Source organism: Gouania willdenowi, chromosome 16 (assembly GCF_900634775.1).
Source record: "Gouania willdenowi chromosome 16, fGouWil2.1, whole genome shotgun sequence".
NCBI lineage: Eukaryota > Metazoa > Chordata > Actinopteri > Blenniiformes > Gobiesocidae > Gouania > Gouania willdenowi.
In genome coordinates, this window is record NC_041059.1 from 2997000 (window position 1) to 3018225 (window position 21226).

The 21226-nt window shown below is 38.9% G+C and overlaps 1 protein-coding gene across 3 annotated transcripts in view; it reads right to left on the minus strand.

Moving 5' to 3' along the window:
* adam15 (ADAM metallopeptidase domain 15) overlaps nt 1–19050 on the minus strand; it is a 31870-nt gene extending 12820 nt beyond the window's left edge. For all 3 annotated transcript variants that reach the window (XM_028470659.1, XM_028470658.1, XM_028470657.1), the window contains exons 1-19: nt 18630–19050; nt 17010–17101; nt 12039–12115; nt 10590–10668; nt 10317–10393; nt 8585–8810; nt 7802–7867; nt 7643–7714; nt 7406–7575; nt 5986–6070; nt 4586–4734; nt 4339–4516; nt 3819–3911; nt 3545–3740; nt 3353–3461; nt 1587–1782; nt 1346–1423; nt 460–571; nt 242–395 (exon numbers count right to left, since the gene is read on the minus strand). In XM_028470659.1, the coding sequence (XP_028326460.1) occupies nt 242–395; nt 460–571; nt 1346–1423; nt 1587–1782; nt 3353–3461; nt 3545–3740; nt 3819–3911; nt 4339–4516; nt 4586–4734; nt 5986–6070; nt 7406–7575; nt 7643–7714; nt 7802–7867; nt 8585–8810; nt 10317–10393; nt 10590–10668; nt 12039–12115; nt 17010–17101; nt 18630–18750 (2330 nt within the window). In that variant the 5' untranslated portion in view covers nt 18751–19050. The remainder of the gene's footprint in view (nt 1–241; nt 396–459; nt 572–1345; nt 1424–1586; nt 1783–3352; nt 3462–3544; nt 3741–3818; nt 3912–4338; nt 4517–4585; nt 4735–5985; nt 6071–7405; nt 7576–7642; nt 7715–7801; nt 7868–8584; nt 8811–10316; nt 10394–10589; nt 10669–12038; nt 12116–17009; nt 17102–18629) is intronic.
* Between the last annotated feature and the right edge of the window lie 2176 nt (nt 19051–21226).

Genomic DNA, 21226 nt, shown 5'->3' on the forward strand with positions numbered 1-21226 from the left:
ATTAACTCGATAAACAAACAGCTGGAGTGTTACATTGAATAATCAATAAATCCTATTTTTTTGTCTTTCTTTTTCTAAAAGAAAAAATGAATAAATAAAATAATATATATATATATATATATATATTAATACTTTTACAATTCCAATTCTAATTATGTCATATGTGTAATTATCAATTACGCAATTACAATTATAACCCTGAGACACATACTGACGAACAGAAGAACACACAGTGTGTTACCGGTTGTGTTGACGTGTTTTGTGTAATGAGCCGTTTGGTCCAAGACAGAAGAGATTTTTCCTGAAACGAGGGATGCGCAGAGCGAGGAAGAGGAGCGTCACCGGCACGACGAAGAGGAAGATGATGAGCAGGGCGACTCGGATGGGATCGGACTCTGATAGGAGAGCAGGAGAATGGTCAGCTGTGTGTGTGTGTGTGTGTGTGTGTTGAGGACTTGCCTCCTTCTGCTCGAGTTGGTCCGCTGTCCACGCTGCCACCGCTACCAGAGAACCTGCAGTCAGGAGGAGCCCAGCCTTCATCACAGTGACACTGTGCGTTACTGTTGCACACCTGTAACACACACACACACACGTATCAGAACCAGACTATTAAAGGACAATTGATTAAGAAACCCTTTAAAGGGATCTTCCATTGTTTTTACAAATGTGTCCTAAAATCTTTTAAACGTCCTTAAAAAGTCCAAAAGGACTTCTATCCTCAAGGTTTGTGTGTCTTCAACAGTCTGTGATTTACATTCTAACTTCAGCCACCAGAGCGTGTCAGCGCACTGTTTCAGGGAGAGTAAAGTTCCTTCAGGAGAGCTCTTCTTCTCTGCTTCATTGTCAACTACTAAACGCAGGGTTGGAGCTGTCGCCCACTGTGGTCACAGATTTTATTTTGGGCAGTTTTTCTCCTCTTTCGGTAAACATAGATTTACATTGACATTTTTAACTTTTCCTGATTATTTATGGCAACCAAAATAGCACAAGTTGCCATTTTGACTGAAAAAACTGCTTAAATGATCTAAAAAAACAGCTAAATTATTTAAAAACTGAAATGATCTAAAAATCAGGCTCGAATAGAAAACAATGGGATGTTTCCAGGCAGAGCAGCCATGTGACATCATCAATCACATGATTTCAAGATGGCGGAACACAAGTTGTCCCACCTTTAAAAGTCAATAAAATGAATATGGTACAAAATAATATGTTTTGTAGGACATTTCAAAGATTTTAAGGCAACATTTGTAAAAACAGTGGAGCTTCACTTTATGCAGGACGGAACGTTTTCCACGAAACCCAAATTCAAAAAGAGATCTTTACAAAGAGGACTTTTCTCACTCACCCCATGGCCGTTGCATTTCCTGCGACACTCGTCCACTCCAAACACAGACGCATCCTGACACCGCTGATTCAAACAGGCCTGTCGGTTTGGAAAAGTTCTCTTTACTGAGAATCCCACTCACACACTGGCCCACATTTATCAACCTTGTGTGTAAATGGGTGTAAATGTGAGTTCACATTGAGAGGACCAAAGTGTGATTTATCAAACATTGGTATCTGACCAATCCCAGTGTACAAATGACCTTGGCCGGCCCACAGGCGGTGCCCTGAGCCACGGTGGAGGGGTCGGACACGTCGTCGCCCAGGTGGAAGTACGTCCCTCTGCAGATCAGGTCGCTGTGGTTGAAGCGGACGGTGGTGGTGAGGATCTCTGCGTTGGTGCCCAGCAGGGGGCGCTGCTGCCCGCCCTGACACTGGATCCTACCGCAGCGCACGTCACTGTGAGGACAGACACATAGCACTCAATTATAATTGTAATCACGTAATTGATCATTAATTACTATTATGTAATAATAATTGCATATTGAACAGTTTTATTGGCCGCATTACAATGATTTAGCAATTTTCTAAGAAAAATTTACATAAATGCTGCAGCCTAACATAGGACGCACTCTATTGGCCGATGAGGGTGCCCTTCAAACAACTCGGCCAATCAGAACAGGCTGCTTTACTCAAGTTAGGTTTCCCGAAAATGTTCATGTTTCAACTGATAAGTTTCCTTTCCTACACGAAGTCCTCCTCACTGCCCCACGTCTATATTAGGGGTGGGAACCTCTGGGTACCTCACGAAACGATACGATACGCAATACAAAGCTCGCGATAACTATCTCACGATATGACGATACTGCGATTATTGATATATTGGTCAGAAATCAATCTACAATAATCTATGACATAACAAACATGTCCTATGAACAGTGACACGATTTTAGTGCAACATTTCTGTATAAATAAGTGTCAACATACCAATGTAAACAAATAAGTATCTGCAATAGTGCTTTGTGTAAACAAAAAATAGGGTCTTTCTTACCAGTGACGCCATTATAGTGAAATATTACAGTCATCAATATATTGGTTCCTTCAACAAACAGTGACAACATTTCTGTGAAGACGTACCTGCACATTTTAGTGAAAAAGCAGAAAAGGTTTTGAAAGAAAAATTTTAAAAAATCTTAGCATATCAATAATCGATTGTGCGAAAAAATATCGTGATATATCGCCGTATCGAGATATCGCCACACTCCTACATATCAGTCCATTTACAGCTTTTTATGGTCACTTTATACTGTAACCAAACTGATACACCGCTTCATCCGCTCTTCTTACCGTGATCACAGTGAGTCGGACTCTGAGTCAGACTACGGACGCGATCGCTTCAAATCCACAATTTTGCAGTGTCATTGTTTAAGCCGCAGGGTTCAAAGCGTGAGAAAAATGTAGCGTTTTATAGCCTGGAAATTATGGTAATTCAGTTCAGATAATTGGCTTTTGATGAACATTCTACAAAAACCGTCAATTACAAGTTAACTAAATGCAAACCTGTGGAACCATGTTACAGTTTTATGGTTTACACATACGTAATTATTAAAATATGTTTCAAATCAACTTTACCTGTCAGTTCTCTTAAGGATCCTTTTACCATTTAAAAAACTAATTAAATGGTGTATATACTGACATTAAAAATAATAATACCAATACTTTAATGGATAAGGAAGTCTAACAAGGTAACCAAGAGATGAAAAAGAAACGAGATAATCAATACCCGTTAGCATTAGAGATGCTAACAGAAAGCTAACACAAGAGGAAGGTCAAGGTTTATGAGCTCATTTATTAAAGGCTCAGTAATTAAATTAATTTTAAGTGAACTTTAGTAATTGAGAATGTAATTGTAAATTACTAACAATTGTAATTTTAACATTTGAATATCAGTAATTGAAGACAGGATTGTAATTTAACAATTTAATTAACCCCAACCCTGGTGCTCGCGCGTGCGTGCGTGCGTACTCACAGACTGTCACAGGGGACGTAGGATCCATTGGTCAGCTGACCACAGTTGCCATATTTGTTTCCTTGTTTGTTTACTGATGAGAAACAAACAGTGGGAGCACTGGTGGCGTCTGGAGACACACGTTAATCCCATTATTTCATGTAAAACCATTGGGTTTGATGTGTAAACACTGAGTGTTAACTGGCTTCTTACTGGGGCCCCACAGCGTCTGACACTGGCTGTTCATGCTAGCACACACTCCTCCGTAGCAGTAGGAGGCGCCGTCCTCACACGACTCTCCGTTCTGTAGGAAGACGTTGGCGGGGCAGTAGGCGGAGGAGCCTGTGCAGAACTCTGGGAGGTCGCACTCTCCCAGTGGCTGGCGGCAGACCAAGCCCGCCGCTCGCAGCTGTTGAAGGAGGCGGAGCCACGTTAGCATGGGTCACATTGTTAAGGCTGCGGTTAACGAGGGCGGAGTTAATCTGACCTTACAGCCCTCACAACAGATCCCATTGGACGAGCACTGAGCGCCTGGGATCAGCTGACAGGTGGAGGCGTTACAGCACGGATCCTCACACTCCTGACCAATCACAGACAGGTACGCAGATAAAATAGGTAAACAGGTACACAGATTACAGTCCATTATCTGAATTAAATAAGATAACACTTTATTGATCCCCCAATGCGGGAAATTTAGATGTTGCAGCAGCTCCAAAAAAACAGGGAAACAGGAAATATAACGGTATCAAACAATAATTAAATAAGGGAAGAAAAAATACAATAGAATTAAATAATACAATTCACTAGTGAATCATACACGTACTAGACATAAACACTATGTACACTGTAAATTGCAATTCAATTGCGATTACAACGGCAGCATATTTTTTCCAATTATGATTACAACTATAATTATATCATAATTGTAATTAAGTATCAATTACACAATTACAGTTATAATTGACCCCAACCAATGATCAGGAGTGATGTTTCCAGCAGTGAAATACCTCCAGTAGTCCACAGTCACACTGCTCTCCTCTCTCCACGTACAGGTTCCCACAGCGTGGCCCCCCCAGCAGCCGCTCTGGCTGAGGGACGTTGAACAGACACATCCCTCCCCCGTGCAGCAGGCTGACGGACAGGTCTGCGGCGCTGCAGCTGCTGAACTGCTGCCCGGGCATGAACCTGAGGTCAGAGGTCAAAGGTCAGTGAGGGGAGTCAGGGGGTGAGGGTGGCGGGTGTAGCGGTACTGACCCAGTGGACGGCTCCATGATGCAGCCCCCGTGACGCGGCTCGTTCCGACACGAGCAGCTGCGCTCGGCCGTGTCGTGGCTCATCCCCAGGTTGTGTCCCAGCTCGTGGGCCACAGTGGAGGCCACGCCCAGAACGCTGACCAGGTGGTCCTGGAGGAGAGGGATCAGAGCTTAATTTGGGCCAGTGCAAGATCCGGCACCTCCAAGAAGTTGACCGGCACTTATTTGATAAAAAACAGCACCTCATCTAGCTTTTATGTGTTTTGATTAAATTATTATATTTGGACAGCTGTACACTGGACATTTATCGTACACACAAAACTGAATTTAAAAACTGAGCACAAGTGAGGAAGAGAGGGAAAAGTCAGGCCACGCCCACGCTACGTCTAAAGTGTGATTTTCTGCAAAAATTTTGTCTCGTCAGCTTGGAAGACGGTAGAAAATGACTAAAAAATGCAGTTGGATTTAAAGAGTTTTTTAGGTCAATAAGTGAAGCTAAACCTGAGGTAAATAAGTCTGAGGTTGTTTCTGTGCTGGGTGTAATGTGTGGCTAAATTAGCCGTGACTTAGCGCTGTCCTTGGTGCTGAAACATGGCAGATTTTACAGCTGTCACTCAGAATAAGAGACGGATGCTCCGTAACGAGCGATTATCCGTTATTATATTAAGGCTGATTCATTATTCTTTTATTAAACATTTAGGTTAATTGGTTGTTTGTGTTCACGTGATATTATTGGTCCATTTAGTTATCAAAAGGCACTTTAAAAATGTTTTATTCCAAGACAATTTTGTCTCTCTCTTACTGTCGGAATAACATGAGGCCGGCGTTGATTTATGCATTAAGCACTGGGAGAGAGGAGTCAGCATCTGAGGCACCAAAAACACTTCATAGATCAGATTAAACATATCTATGATGATGATGTTAGACTTGTATATTAGATTTTCCTTTGCTCCTAAAAGTGGCATTAAATATACCAAGGCTGGGGTCAGTTATAATTGTAATTATGTTATTTTTATCCACTTATTCTTGTGTATTTTTATGTTTATTCTGTTATTTTAGTTTTAGAATGCTTTACAATCATGCAAACACATTTCAAAGTAGTTTTTTGTTTTTGTCATTAGTTAAAGTTTGAGTTTTAAACTTCCCCATTGATGAAAAAACAAATCCACATCACATTTAAAAGTATAAATGTAGATGTTGATCGATTTAATGTCTCATCTGGTATGTTCAGAGGTTTAGCAAATCCTGTTTGAGGTTATTTTAAAAAGGTCAAATTAGGGGACAAATCATCCGTTTTGAATCCGTTATCCATAAAAGTTTTGTATTAATCCATAATGGAATAAAATTCAAGGACCATCATGTGTGAAATGTCAGCGGTCACTGTTTAATGATGGGACTTACAACGTTGACCCCGCCCGATCTGTCTCTGGAGCACATGGACGACTGGGAAGCCATTCCTACAGTGGTGCCGTCAAAAGACCCGCCCCTAAACAGAAAACAACCAATCACAGTCATTTGGGTTTAAATCACTTTCACAATATTTTGGGGGAAAAAAAAATCATGCTTCTTTCTCTTTATCTAAAATCAGGCTCCAACGTGATACGGAAATAACTCACGTGTGTTTTTGGGACAAAATCACATTTACACACTTTTTTCCCTCTGAAAATGGGTGTGTGAACGTAATGTCAAGTGTAGCAAAGGGAGGAATGTCTAATTTCACTCATAATCTCATTCAAAATCTTGCACTAAAATCTCACAGCTGAGCAGGATTTGAAAATGGAAATATGTCTCTGACATGGACTGAACCCTCACTTATATGGTGCTGAATTTAAAAACGTGGTCATTGGTTCATAGCCGACATATTTTGAACATTTAGCTCACTTTCCTCACACTTGAGAACAAACAGCATGTTCCAGATCATTGTTAAAAATGTGTAAACAATCTAAATGTTACATGTAAATCTAAATGTGAAGCTAAATGTTAAATTTATAACTAAATTTAAATATAAAATGTATATCTAAATCTAAAATCTAATTGTTAAATTTATATCTAAATATTAAATTCATATCTAAATCTAAATGTTAAATTTACATCTAAATCTAAATATTAAATTTATATCTAAGTATTAAAATTATATCTAAATCTAAATGTTAAATCAGTCACCAAGTGTAAAGCTAAATGTTTAGAAATTATGCAAAGTGGGCAAGTCAGCACCTGTCTATCATGAGGCCCCACCCACAGTGAGTGAGGAGAGGGCAAGAGGCGGAGACATGGCGGGATTGCTCCAAACTGAAGAATTCTACAGACGTAAATTTACTGAGTACCAGCATACTGTATGTCAACTCACTTTAACCAGTGATGAAGACACAGATGATGCAAAAGACATTAGAGGGTGGGCTGTGTGGAGTGTGGGCGGGGGGCCTCGAGATCGACAGGCGCTGACCAGCCTACTTATAATAAGTATAATTTCTTAACATTTAGCTTTACACTTGGCGACTGATTTAACATTTAGATTTAACATATACAGTTAACATTTAGCTTTAGATTTAAAATTTACATTTAGATTTAACATTTGGATTTACATTTAACGTTTGGATTTAACATTTATATTTAATATTTAGATTTAGATTTTACATTTGCATTTAGATTTAACATTTAAATTTAGATTCAACATTTAGATTTAACTTTTACATTTAGATTTAACACTTACATTTGAATTAAATATTTAGATTTAACATTTAGGTTTAGTTTTATTTTTCATGTTTCCACTTTTACACAAGTTAAATCTAAATCTAAGTATAAATGTGATGAAGTGTGGTACATGACGAGCTGGGCGTTGTCGTGGCGGAGGCGGGGCAACAGGTCTCTGCTCCTCCACTGCAGGAAGTTGTTGAGGGTGTCGGTGGGACTTTTCTCCACGTGGATCTTATCGCGGTCGCTCCAGATCTCCAGACCCGTCAGAGCCACGCGCACGTTCAGAGGACGGTAGAACTGAAGCAGAGACGTGGTCAGTGAGACTGGACAGGTCACATGTACACATGTGGGGGAGGAGCCTCACCCAGTCCACCTGATTGGCCACGTCCAACATGCGGTAGATGATGGTCTTGTTGTTCTTCTGGTAGTTGAGGAACTGTAGAGACATAGAGAGAGGAGAACGGGTCAGAACCATGTGGGGATGTGAACTCACAATGTGGGGATGAGAACAAAGGGAACCGACCTCCTGATGATCAGCCACTAGAACCAGCTCAATGTACTTGGTTTCAGACAGAATGTCCCTCTTCGTCTGCACACAGAACACACACCAATGGCTGAGGGTGTTCCACTTTAACTGGTAGTCATTAGAACTGGTGAAACGTTACATTACATTTTTCAAGGCAGCACGGCAAAGGTGACGCGGCTATATTTTCTAGTCTGTTTGGTTATTTTTGTTGCCGTTTTGTGTATTTTTCTGTTATTATTGTGTACAGTTTTAAAGTTTGCTTTTTTCCTGAACTGTCTGCAGTCAATCAAAGAGTTTAAGGTTTCAATCAAAGTTTGTTATTTAATCAGTGAAACTAAAGCCAGATTTATCATAAAAACTGTGAATTAGACGAGGATTTCCTGTGGTTCGTTTGTGACACTTTGAAATGTTACATTTTGTGATTAGTGTGACTTTCTTCACATGTGCTCACTTAGGCTGCAACAACGAATCAATTGCGTTTACAAAAAATCAACTATTAAAAGAGCTGGCAACGAATTTCATTATCGATTTGTTGTCGTGGGATTTATGTCACTGACCGTGACGCAGTGTTTGTGTGTGCGTGCATGTGTGTTTGTGTGTACGCGCACCACGAATAATTGTGTGTGCGTGAGAGACACTTTTATTAAAGCTTAATCAGCTTAAGCAGAGTTTAAATATGCTTTACTGTGTTTTTAAAAAAATCTGATTGATCAATTGATTCATTTATTGACCGATTAATCGCTTATGAAAATAATCGTTAGTTACAGCTCTAATGCTTACCCGGTGTGTGTGTGTGTGTGTGCTGCTGTGTATCGGAGGCACATCCAAGTGAGAAACCCCACATCCTGCAGCAGAGGCGTCGCCCTCTACTGGGCTGGTGGAGAACACCAAGTGGAGGGCGTCTTCGTCATCTCCTCCTCCGCTCCCTCCTCCTCCTCCTCCTATCGGCTCGTTCTCCTTCGGCTGCAGCTCAAAGCTCAGTGTGGAGTTCAGAGCCACCACGCCTCTGCAAGGGGGAGGAGTCAGAGCTATCAATCACACACAAGCTCCACCCACACTGGTGGCTACACATCACACATGGGCAAGTGGGTCTAATAATGGAGCGCCCCCCCCAAAAAACATATGCACAAATTTATTACGGACGACCTACAAAACAACAACAAAAGATCAACAAAGTGACAAAAATATATAACATGACCACAAAAACACACATAATGACAAGAAAATAACCCAAAATGACACCTGACATATAAAATTACAACAAAAACAAACAGAATGACAATAAAAACAGAAATCATAGAAAAATTATATATGAATAAATCTAAAAATACGCAAAACGACAGAGAAATTCAATAAAAGGATGATGTGACCCATAAATCAGACACAATGGCTATGTTTACATGAGATCTTTAATTCAGAATAAAAGTTAAAATAAAAATCACCTCGTAAACACCTCATTCCAAATAAAAAGGACCATTCTGAATTCAACTTAAATCCAAATAAAGTGGCTGGTTTATTCTGATTTTAATACCAAATGGAATTCCGAATAATTTAATTCTGAATAATTAATTCTGAATAAAAAAAAACATGACCAATCACAATCTGTGAACCATAAAACCATAATCTGGAAGTGATTTCTGATCAGCTCCCTTTATGAATGGTTAAAAAAAAGAAAACGCTGAGGGAGCGTTTGTTTGGCCTCACGTGAACCAATGACCCAACCTGTAAGTCCTGCTGCAGGGGTCAGAGGTCACGGGTGCTGATCCGGATCAGAGCGCCTGTTGACCATGTGATCATAAGGAAACACAGTGACTGACCCCAGCTTTTTAAAGGCTTTCTTAGAGAAACGTGTGGGTTTAACACACAGTGTGATCTCAGCAGCTTTAATAAGACTGGAGCTCAGAGCAAGCATGTGCAACTGGTGGTCCGTGGGCCACATGGGGCCCTCTGCTTAAATATGTGCGGCCCCTAAAACAAATACACAAAATTACTTTTAAGATACACAAAATCACAAAAACTAATAAAATGCGGGAAAAAAAAAAAAAAAAAAAATCCCTTTGTTCTTCCCTATTTTTCCGCAACTACACCAAACTTACCATATTTTAACCTATTTTCTTGCCATATTTTTGCTCCTTCTAATCAATTTTTGCTACATTACTCCCATTTCTGACACTTCTACATCACATTTTAATGACATGTTCAGCACTTATAAACCCTTTCCACCACATGTCACATATGTTGACCTATTATTGTTACTTTTCACCTCTTTTCACCATATTTCATGCTTATTTTGCCAATTTAACTACATTCACCATGTATCATGCCCATTATTTGCCAGTTTAAACTAATTATTCCAATATTGACACTTTGAAACCTTTTAAACACTTTTTCTGTCCGTTTATGGCTACTCTATTTTGCAACTTTTAACCAATTTCTGTCATTTTTAAAATCTAAAGTAACGAGTAATTTTTACTACTTGAGTACTACACAGCGTTAAACTCCAGTTACTCACCGGAGGCCATTGCAGGTGCTCAGTGCAACTCTGGACAGAGGAAATCCTCTCACAGCACCGTGATAGAAACAGTGGGTCTGTGACCACACACACACACACACACACACACACACACACACACACACACACACACACACACACACACACACACACACACACACACACACACACACACACACACACACACACACACACACACACACACACACACACACACACACACTGTAACAGCAGTAGACACAGCAGAGGCCTGCGAGGCGTTCAGGGACTCACCACAGAGTCGGCCGTCACAGACACACCTGTGCCGTTTGGAAGGTAGTAGAAGACATTTGGAGGTTTGGGGAGCAGGTCGCTGCAGGGCACGGGAAAGAAAAGATCAAAGGTCAGAAACAGACACAAGCAGGAAACTAAAGACTTTTTATGATGATTGTGTCTGTTTGGCTTGAACTTTTGAGAGTGTAATTGAACTTTGTTAGAAGGATCATGTGCAATGATAATAAAAGCTTCTATTCTATTATTTTCTAATGACAACATTTGGACCCGCTCAGCCAGCGCAGCTACATGCTAAGCTAGTGGTTCTCAACCTTTTTTGGATTATGACCCCATTTTGAAATCAAAAATGTTTGGTGACAATGTTTTTTTTTAATTCTATTTATTCAAATTAATTTTTGATCATTTTTGTTTTACTGTGTTACAATTATAAAGCAGCCAGGATTGGTGACAAGTTGCACCAGCTCAGATGTTTTTATAGTGCATTTTATTTGAAATATATATATACAGTATATATTAGGGCTGTCAATTTAACGCGTTAATTGCGATTGATTAATTACAGGAAAAAAATAACGCACTAAAAACATTAATCGCATTTTTTTGCACCCCAAAACACGTAGAACCTTTCTCATTGCACAAGTTCCTGGGATACCCATAATACTGATGCACAGAATACAACGGTAGAACCTGAGGAGAAGTCTTTGTGCGCATTAATTTCAGTTTAAAAAACACACCAGATGGAAAACAAAAGCCCAGTCGTGTGAAAATTGTGCAACAAAGAGTTGGTGGATCAGCGGAGCTCTTCCTCCTCAATGCTAACCATTTAGTAGCTAGCATGGGCAGTGGTCCGTCGGGCACTACACTAGACCGAGCAGACGGAGCGGCCAATCTGGACAAGATGACAGGGTTCAGAGCCAAAATAATTTGCATTTTCTATTATTTGGAGATTGACAAACGTACACATCAATATTTCCCTTGGTGGTCTAAACTGAAGGTGCGTAGCCCTTTGGACTCGTCTCAAACACAGAGGAATGGAAATGTCTACGCCTGCATCTGTTCTAGTCTGTTTAAAACAATAAATGACTTTATAAAGACACTTTGCTATATATCAATCTTTTGATAATATAATTTAAATAAAATGCCTCAAGCTGAGGGCATTTCTCAGCAATTTATAGGTGCGATTAAAAAAGAGATGAATTCATAATTAATAACAGAGCATCAGTAATTCATTAATCACACTATTTTTAATCTATTGACAGCACTTATATATATATATATATATATATATATATATATATATATTTGAGGACGTTAAATAATACATTTTTAATCAGGGCTCACAGAGGCTTACGTGCCCCACGGTAAAAAGGTCCTGGTTTCAAGCCCTGGGGTGGACACTTGAGTTTCCATGTTCTCCCCAAAATCCAGAGTGTTGTGTTCAATGTCACTCACTGATTCTTTTCCAGGTCAAGCAGAAGCAGCCGACCTCCAACCTGCAGCCCACAGTGTAGCCTGTCAGGGTGACCGTCCTGAAACAAACACACGCACATGCACACACGGTTCAAAGTGTCAATATTGGAGCAATTAGTTTAAAGTGGCAAATAATGGGCATGATAAATCCTTAATGTGGTTAAATTGGCAATGAAATAAGCATGAAATATGGTTAAAAACATATGTGACATTAGGTGGTAAAAGGGGTGGAATGCAGAAAAGGCATTCAAATATGATGGAAAAGTGTCAGAAATGGGAGTAATGGAGCAAAAATGCTTTAAAGGGAGCAAAATTATGGCAAAAAAAAGTGATGAAAATAAGTTAAAATATGGTGAGTTTGGTGTAGTTGTAAAAAAAGGGTAAAAATAAGCAAAAATGGGCTCAAATTGTTCAGAAAATACTTGTAGTTTCTTGAAGGCATCTGGTGAACCCCTCCCAGTGTCTCGCAACCTCAAATGGGGTTCTAACCCCAAGGTTGAGAACCCCTGGACAGATTTGATTTCACTCTCTGATAAAAGGACGTTGTTACTTTCAACTGCTTCTGTTTATAGTCCCATTTCAGCCTATGGAAGTGGGCGTGGCTTAGCACATCCAAAGTGGGACCTGTGCATCCTGTGTGTGAGCGAGGACACACCCCTTCCTCTCCTCTGGGCTCAGGAAACCAAGACGTGTGCGTTTTAGCCAACGAGCGCCTCGGTCAGCTTCCTGTTAGCGATACATCATTCATATGGACGCACACACACACACACACACACACACACACACACACACACACACCACACACACACACACACACACACACACACACACACACACACACACACACACACACACACACACACACACACACACACACACACACACACACACACACACACACACACACACACACACACACACACACACACACACACACACGACCCTAAAGAAGCCGATGTCTCTTAAGCCTGAACCCGTTCCAACCAGACACTATTCAAGCTCAGGTGCACACATGTAAAGGAGAGTCAGTATCCATTTGTGCGTCTTTCTCGTGCTAATAGAAACACATCACCTGATTTACCGCAAGATGTCCGAACCCGGCCTGAACCCGTGGTATAACCATCAAAACTAAGCCTGAACTGTTGGCACAGAGCTATGGGGAGATATTTGTCTAAAAAATATTCCCAAATATATCCACAAAAATCACTGACACGTGTGAAAATCTAAAAAAAAAAAAAAACGTGAAAATCGGGAATAATACATGTGAAAATTGTGGATATATTTTTTAAGTTTTTTGTAAGACAAATCACTCCGTGATACACACACAAAAACACACACACTTGTGAAAAATATGTAAATTCCAAGACAGGAACATAAGCAAACTTTTCTTAAATTTTTCTATTTTATGTTTTAAAAAAATATACTGTATATATTAACTTTGCATGGTGTGAAATGAAAAAATGTGCAGTTCATTTTGCTTTATGAGTTCAAAACGGTTTGTAAAAAGGTTAGAAGAACAAAATATATTAGTTAATTCTTGAGCATTTAAATAAAAGAATAGGAATCTGTATTTTGACATATCTGGGTTTTTTTTAATCCTTTTCGTCACTGTGTCAAACACAAGGTCCGGGGGCCAAATCCGGCCTTTTGGAGCATTTTTCGAATCATGTTATCTTGTGATTATAGACATTGGATGTTTTCAAATCTTCTTCCAAAACATTGTCCTCCGTCCTCCAGTGTGGGTGGAGTAGGTTAAGGTGGGGTCACTAAAGGAAATGATGTCAGACGTTGTGTCAGCTGCACAGGAAGTGTGCGCCCCTTTAACCCCCCCCCCCCCCCCCCCCCCCCCCCCGCCCCCTCCCATCTCCTCAGATGTCAGGGTTCCTGCAGGAAGCTTCCAGTGAAAACGTTGGGTGTTTGAACTTCCTGCGTCTGAGTGTGAAAAAGCGGGAGGAGGAAATCAAGAAGACAGGAAGTAGAACCAGTTAAACTGAACCTGTGACGAGGCTCAAAGGCACGTGGGCAGTGAAGTACACTCATAGGTTTGTCTGCTTTCACGAGACTTCAGCTCTAAAAGGTATCTGTAGTGAAAACGTACTGTATATGAGGTTCCCACACTTTTTTCACAATGGTTTTTCAAAACTTTTCCAAAATATTTTACCAAATTTCCATGACTTAGTTCTGAAGTGTAAGATATTTTTTTGTGTATCCATTTCTTGGTTTTTAGCATACGCCAGCTGAAGTATGCAGCACTTTCCCTTTGAGATGACGCTTAAGATCTTCAAAATAAAATAGGCTATATTTCCAAACTTTTCCAAAACAGTTCAAATATTCCATGAGTTTTCGAGACTGAAAAATGTTTTTTTCAAATTCCATAACTTTTCCAGGAATTTCATGGCCATATTACCATGGAACAAAATATGTGCACCTTTTTATTTAAAAAAAAAAAAAAAACACATTAAAAAGGACTTTTTAAACAATTTTATACTCTGGGGCATAAACTATGCAGAGCCGCCATTTTGGTCAAGATATGACGCAATTTCATTGATTGGCCCGGCCTGTGGCTTTGAAGAAATGGTGCATTGTGGGGGGTAGAAGCGTGACAGGTCTGTTTATATTGTGGAAAGAGTAGTTTTTCCGTTGGCGCTCTGCATCAGAGTTAGCCTAACGGACAAAGCTGTTGTTAGCAGCAGAAACGAGCCATGGCTGAGTAGTAGTTAAGTATTGGAAGTGCAAAAATATGGTTAGAAACTGTGATGAAAGCTGCGTGAAAGGATATCTGTTCATTGATTGGATGATGCTCCACCAGCGACTTCTCAGGATCAGCACCTGACGGAGTTCATCATTTAGCCACAAGGAAATAAGAGGGAACAATGTGGTGGAGGTGTGGTTAGTGACACTTTTTCTTGCCATATTTTTGCTCCTGTTAAGACATTTTTGCTACATTACTCTCATTTGTGCCACTTCTTCATCAAATTTAAATACCTTTTCTGCACATTTCCAGCACTTATAAACCCTTTCCACCACTTTGTTACATATGTTGACCCATTATTGTCACTTTTAACCTCTTTTCACCATAATTCACGATTATTCATTCCCAATTTAATCACGTACACGATTTGTCATGCCCATTATTTGCCAGTTTAAACTAATTGTTCCTCCTTTTTTCTGCCACTTTTAAGCCAGTGTTCACACTTTTTCTGTCCACTTTTGTCCACTCTAATTTGCTGTTTTTAACAATATTCTGTGGTTTTTAAAATCCCATTTCACCACCTTTTCCACCATTTTTGGTCACTTTTAACCCATTTTATTTGTGATTAAAACCAGTATTTCCATCTTTAAGATGACTATAATAATAATAAACGTTCCTGGATAACAGTGGATATTATTCAGATGAATAAATAAATGTGGTTATCACAAATTCATAGAACAATGGACCATAATTTTACTGACTTTATGGATGAACCCCAAAAATCTCTCCCCTTTATTCCCCCTTATAGATGGTCCTGTCTCCACATGACTGTTCTTCAATGTTCATGTCTGTGTTCAACCACCTTCAGCTACAGTGGGGGTCCCCGCTCTCTGGAACCTTTATGTTGGGGGTCGGGTGCTGAAAAGGTTGAGAACCACTGGTCTAACAAACCAAACTGTAATAAAAACAGTGATCAGTGTTTCTCATCATTCACTGAGGCGTGTCCACAGGTGGGAGGACAGCAAGAACAATTAGACTTTGTATTTCTGAAAGGAGGAAGGAAAGTGTGTGTGTGTGTGTCACACCCAACGCAAACATGCATACACCACAGCCCAGAATCAGACCCAAGTCCCGACGCTTTAATAGCAGTAAAAGTCCAGTGAAAACACCCAGAAATCCAACAAACCAGTAACTGACCAGTACAACCAAAACAACTTTTATCACAGCAAGGCCACAAAAATGTGTTTGTTTGATCAGAGGGTCACATGATCAATATCATGTCATATTTACAATAGTCAGCGATCTGAGCATTAATACATAAAAGAACAAAGAGTTTTTATAATAATTTTGTGTGTTTTTCCTCTGATTCTGTCTATGTTTGTTGTTGTCCAGCTCATTGTGAGGCATTCTGTGCATTTCTGTTGTCCTTTTGTATATTTTTCCTGTAAAATACAAGATTTTTGGAGTCATTTTGTGCATTTGTGCTGTAATTTTTGCATTTTTTTTTAGTGTATTTCTATTGTGTTTTTGCTTTTTTGTTAGTACTGTCGGTTTGAGGTGTCATTTTTTGTGTTTTTCTTGTCTTTTTGTGTACTTTTGTTGTCATTTTCTGTAATTTTGTATATTTCTGGGGTGGTTTTTTTTTTCATTTTTGGCTGTGTTTTTCTCTTGTCTTTTACTATATTTTCCTGCAATGTTGAAATTCTTTGCATTTTTTGATGTATTCTTGCTCTTGTTTTGTGTATTTTTCTGTCATTTTGTACATTTACTTTGGGGGCCCCATAAAATTAGACTGAGTCAGCATGCGGCCCCCAGGCGGCCAGTTGCCTATGTCTGCGTTAGAGTAATGGAGTCCCGCACTGACAGTCACCTGTAAGTAGGGTTGGAAAATATATCGCGTTTTCTAGTTTGTTGATATAAAAAATGACATTATCACCTATATTGAGATATATCTATATTTTTTTTCACTTTTTTTAATCATACAATCACATCATACAAGTATTTAATATTATTCATAAAGTACATCTTAGGAGTCAAAAAAGTAGTTGAAAAAGTCAAAAGTGTCACATATTGTGCAGCTGATTGTTAATAAATGTGCCTGTGTGACATCTTTAATCAGCAAATTTAACACAGAATTGTCTTTCTGATCAAACTTTATTGAGTTAAAGAATATCTAGATTTATATCGTATATCGCCATGTTGAGTAAAAATATTGCGATATGGGTTTTGGTCCATATCGTCCAGCCCTAGACTACGACTACCTGGAAGGCTTCAGAGAGGCTCCGTCTGTGTCCTTCAACCAGGATGAAGGGACGGGTCGTGTCCAGTAGGAGGCGCCGCCAACCATTCGCACCTAAGGATGCACAAGTGTTGTCAACAGGAGGGCTGTGGACCAGTGATGGACCAGATGGACCAGACGATATCCAACCATTTGAAATTAGATCTATATATGACATGCAGTGTTTCCCACAGGGCCAAAGTTTATTTGTAGTGGTCGTTTAAATTTAAATCTAAATGTTCAATGTTTATTTTGGTACATCCAGTGAATTTGCATATTAGCTAAATATTTATTTTCACCAGTGACATTTAGATTTAACATTTGTATTAAATTTAACATTTATATTCAAAAGTAACATTTAGATGCAACAATTAGATTTAGATTTAATATTTAGCATTTAGATTTATATTTAACATTTATATTCAAAAGTAACATTTAGATTTAAATGTAACATTTACATTCAGATTTAGCATTTGGACTTGGACTTAACATTTAAATGTAGATTCAATATTTAACATTTAGATTTAATATTTAGTTGAAACATTTATTATTTACATTAAATATTTAGATTTAACATTTACATTTAAATGTAACATTTAGATTGAACTAGGGCTGGGCGATATATCGAATATACTCGATATATCGCAGCTTGTAGTCTGTGCGGTGTTGAAAATGACCATACCGTTAAACTCGCAGACTTTTTTTTTTTTTTGAAATGTCATCTTAATGACAACATGCACAAAAGGGCACTATTTGTTTTAAAATATTGTAGTGGCATTATGTACAAAAAGTGCACTTTAATTTTGTGTTTTGAAATGCCATGTGAGTTGCATCCTGCACTAATGTCTTGTTTTGAAATGTCTCTGTGACAATTTTGCACAGAATGTGCACTTTCTGTTGACAATTTTATGTTTGAGCCACTCACTGTTTAATAAATACAGTTATGTCAACTTTGACTTAGTTGTGATATCCCCTTTTTTGCATGAAAGTTTAAAATTGGCATATATTAATGCAGTATGATCAAGAATGTTTTAATGTAGACATATAGAATCATCATACTGGTGTGATTTTGTGCATCAAAGTGTTAATTTAAGGGTAATGCAAAATATCGAGATATATATCGTGTATCGTGACATGGCCTAAAAATATCGAGGTATTTATAAAAGGCCATATCACCCAGCCCTAGATTGAACAATTCGATTTAGATCTAGATTCAATATTTAACATTTAGATTTAACATTGATATTAAATTTTTACATGAAAAAAGTCACTAATTTCACAAATATTGCTGTAAATCCGGTCATAAGTAACATAAGAAAAAAAAATAAAATAAAAATCACATTTTTTTTTACACGTGGTTTGTTGGTGAATGTTGAAAAAAATTGATTTCAGCATGCGCAACTTTACAATCGACACCCCCTACGATTTTAAATCAATAATTGGCTCTGATTCAAATCGTCACCACAAGAATCGTAATAAAATCGTGATTTGTTTGAAGATTCCCATCCCTAATATATATATATAACATTATAAATGTGAACTTGTAAATGTACAAAATAAAACCTGGTGATACTTTGTCATCTTTATTGTCGGTAACCGTTACCTGTCGCTGAGGTGGACGGACCATCGGTGAGTCCAGCCCGTGCTGCGTTCAAGGACCGGCAGACCGTGAACGCAGCACGGTCGAGCAGCAGCAGAAGAAGCAGCAGCGGAGCGGCGCTCATCACAGCTGCGTCACCGGCAACAGGTCGCTGCTGACGGACGTTACCTCACCGTGAGACCGGGAGGGGCTCCACCGAAGCCCCATACTAACTCTGAGATTAACAGAACCCAGGCAGTCCGTTAAACACGTCAGAGAGACCAGGTGAACCGGTTACCGGCATTAAAGCAGAATATAAATCCGGAAAGTGTCGCCGGTACCGGAAAGCAGAACGGTTCCTGTCTGTAAAGTTCGGATAAACTCGGGGTGATTCGGGTGAAGGTTTATAACGGAGCTAAGAGTGACGTCATGAAGCGGCAAAGAAAACAGCCCAAACACAGGAAGCCAAGTCTTCAAAATAAAACCTGGACTTTTTTTTTTTTTTTTTTAACAAAATAAGATTAGACAAGAAATGCATCAACAGAAACATGTTGTTCTCTCCTATGGAGGTAGATTTGTGTCTTTATTACTATAATTATTAAAAAAATAAAAATAAAAAATCACTTTTTAAACAAAAAAGTTTACTTCATTAAAAACAAATATTTTCAATCAAAACCAAATCAAAATCAAAGAAAAAAGTGTTCAAATACAAAAAAAATAAAAAAATTGAGACTCAAATAATTGCATGTGAAGACTTCTTTCTTTGATTGAAAATATTTATTTTGGATTGAAGTAAACTTTTTTTGATTGAAAAGGTTGTTTTTTTTTATTGAAGTGATTTTGTTTCTTTTGATTGAATAATGTATGGGGCCATACTATGGGTAGTACAGTAGTGTCTTCATTATTCAATCACAAATAAATATTTCCAATCAAAGAAAAAAGTAAAGGACAGGAACAGAACAATTCTTTATAGAGGGTTTGTTGGTGGCACTCTGAGGTCAACACTGCGATGGGTAAACCACAGAAAAGCTCTTCAAATGCATTATAGATGTAAAGGCATGCAAGGAACTTGGAAAAGTTACCCTTTATTGGTGGTGCAGATGCATATGAGTTGGCTCCCTCATCTTGGATCAATGATGCCTAGAAGAGTATTCCGTCTATTGCGTGTCCTGATATTGTCAACTTCCTGGTTTCCTCGCCAAGCTCATACACAGTGGAAGATGTGGAAGATTATAAAAGTTTGGAGGCCTATAACCAGACGGTGTGTGGATGGGTGAGGGAGATGCACTATCAAGTCATCAACGACAGATGCAATAACGGTAAATGGTCAGACCGTTTTCCTGGAATACAATGAGAAATACAGTACATTTTAGTTCTACATGTTAAGAACTGTGTTGCTACTGTAGCAGGCTATAAAATGGGATTATATTAAGTCAAGAATGCCACATGAAGTAGCTTGATATGAATAATTTTATTATCATCATAATGGAAAACTAGGCAAAACCTGTATTTGCAAGTCAAATACGTATTTGGCAATTGAAATCTGGCAAAAATGACAACCTGTATTTGGATTTGTTGACAAGTTGTATAATGCAGGAAAAACAGAAGACTGACATTGACCTTAAATATGACCTTGATGGAAGGTCAAGGTCACACATTGAAAGGAAATGTTGTTCAATGGTACCAGTCTGTGCACTGTATGTCAATGTGCGACAAAGTTATTGGGAAAACAGGTTTTTTTTTGTGACGTCATGACCTTTGACCCCTACCGATCTTTTTAATGGTAGGTCGTACAGCTTCAGTCTTAGTAAATGAAATACTCCACTTGAGATGAGCTTTTCATAAATGTAACCATCAAACATGTAAGATAAATATTCATAGAGATGTGGAAAATTTTGTTTTTTGACACTTGATGTGACCTTGACCTTGACTTTGATAGTTTGGCTGCATTAATAGCCAAGGAGGAGTTCCAGGACAAAGGAGTTGCAGAAGAAAAAATGTAACTCTAATTTTCAAATTGTCAAATACAATTAGTTAAGAGCTGCTGCAATCAACAATTCACTTACCTGACAAAAAATGGGCCGAACAAATTCGAATGTTGTCCAAATTCTTGCTTCGTAGATCCTGGTTTAGCTTCGCTAACCACAAGCGCCTCCTTTCCTCTGATAACTTTTGACATTTTTCTCCCTGATTTGCTATAACTTTTGACAGTCTATAAAACTCCAACTGTTTTTCACGGTCTGATCGATTGGTACAGCCAAAAACACGGCAATAATTCACCATTTCCTCCTGAAATTCGGAATTTGCTTGTATGCGTGCGCTGTGTAACATCGTCATAATGGTGACTTCCGTGTTGATGATGCACTGTGAAGACCCTCTATAGGTCTGTGACAAAGGACAGAAACGGATCTTTTTTCTATATGTCTATGTGCTTATGACCTAAGACTTGCTGACAGCTGAACTCTTGGTGTGTTCAGGAGAATTAAAGGCCGTCCAGGGTTATGGGTTTTTCAGCCTGAGGTTCGCTGTCCTTCACAGAATCTGGACATTTTAAAAGCAGGGCAGAGGTTCAGCTGCTTACATAACGTGCCGTGCTGTGTGTACGGCGCGTAATCGGATCG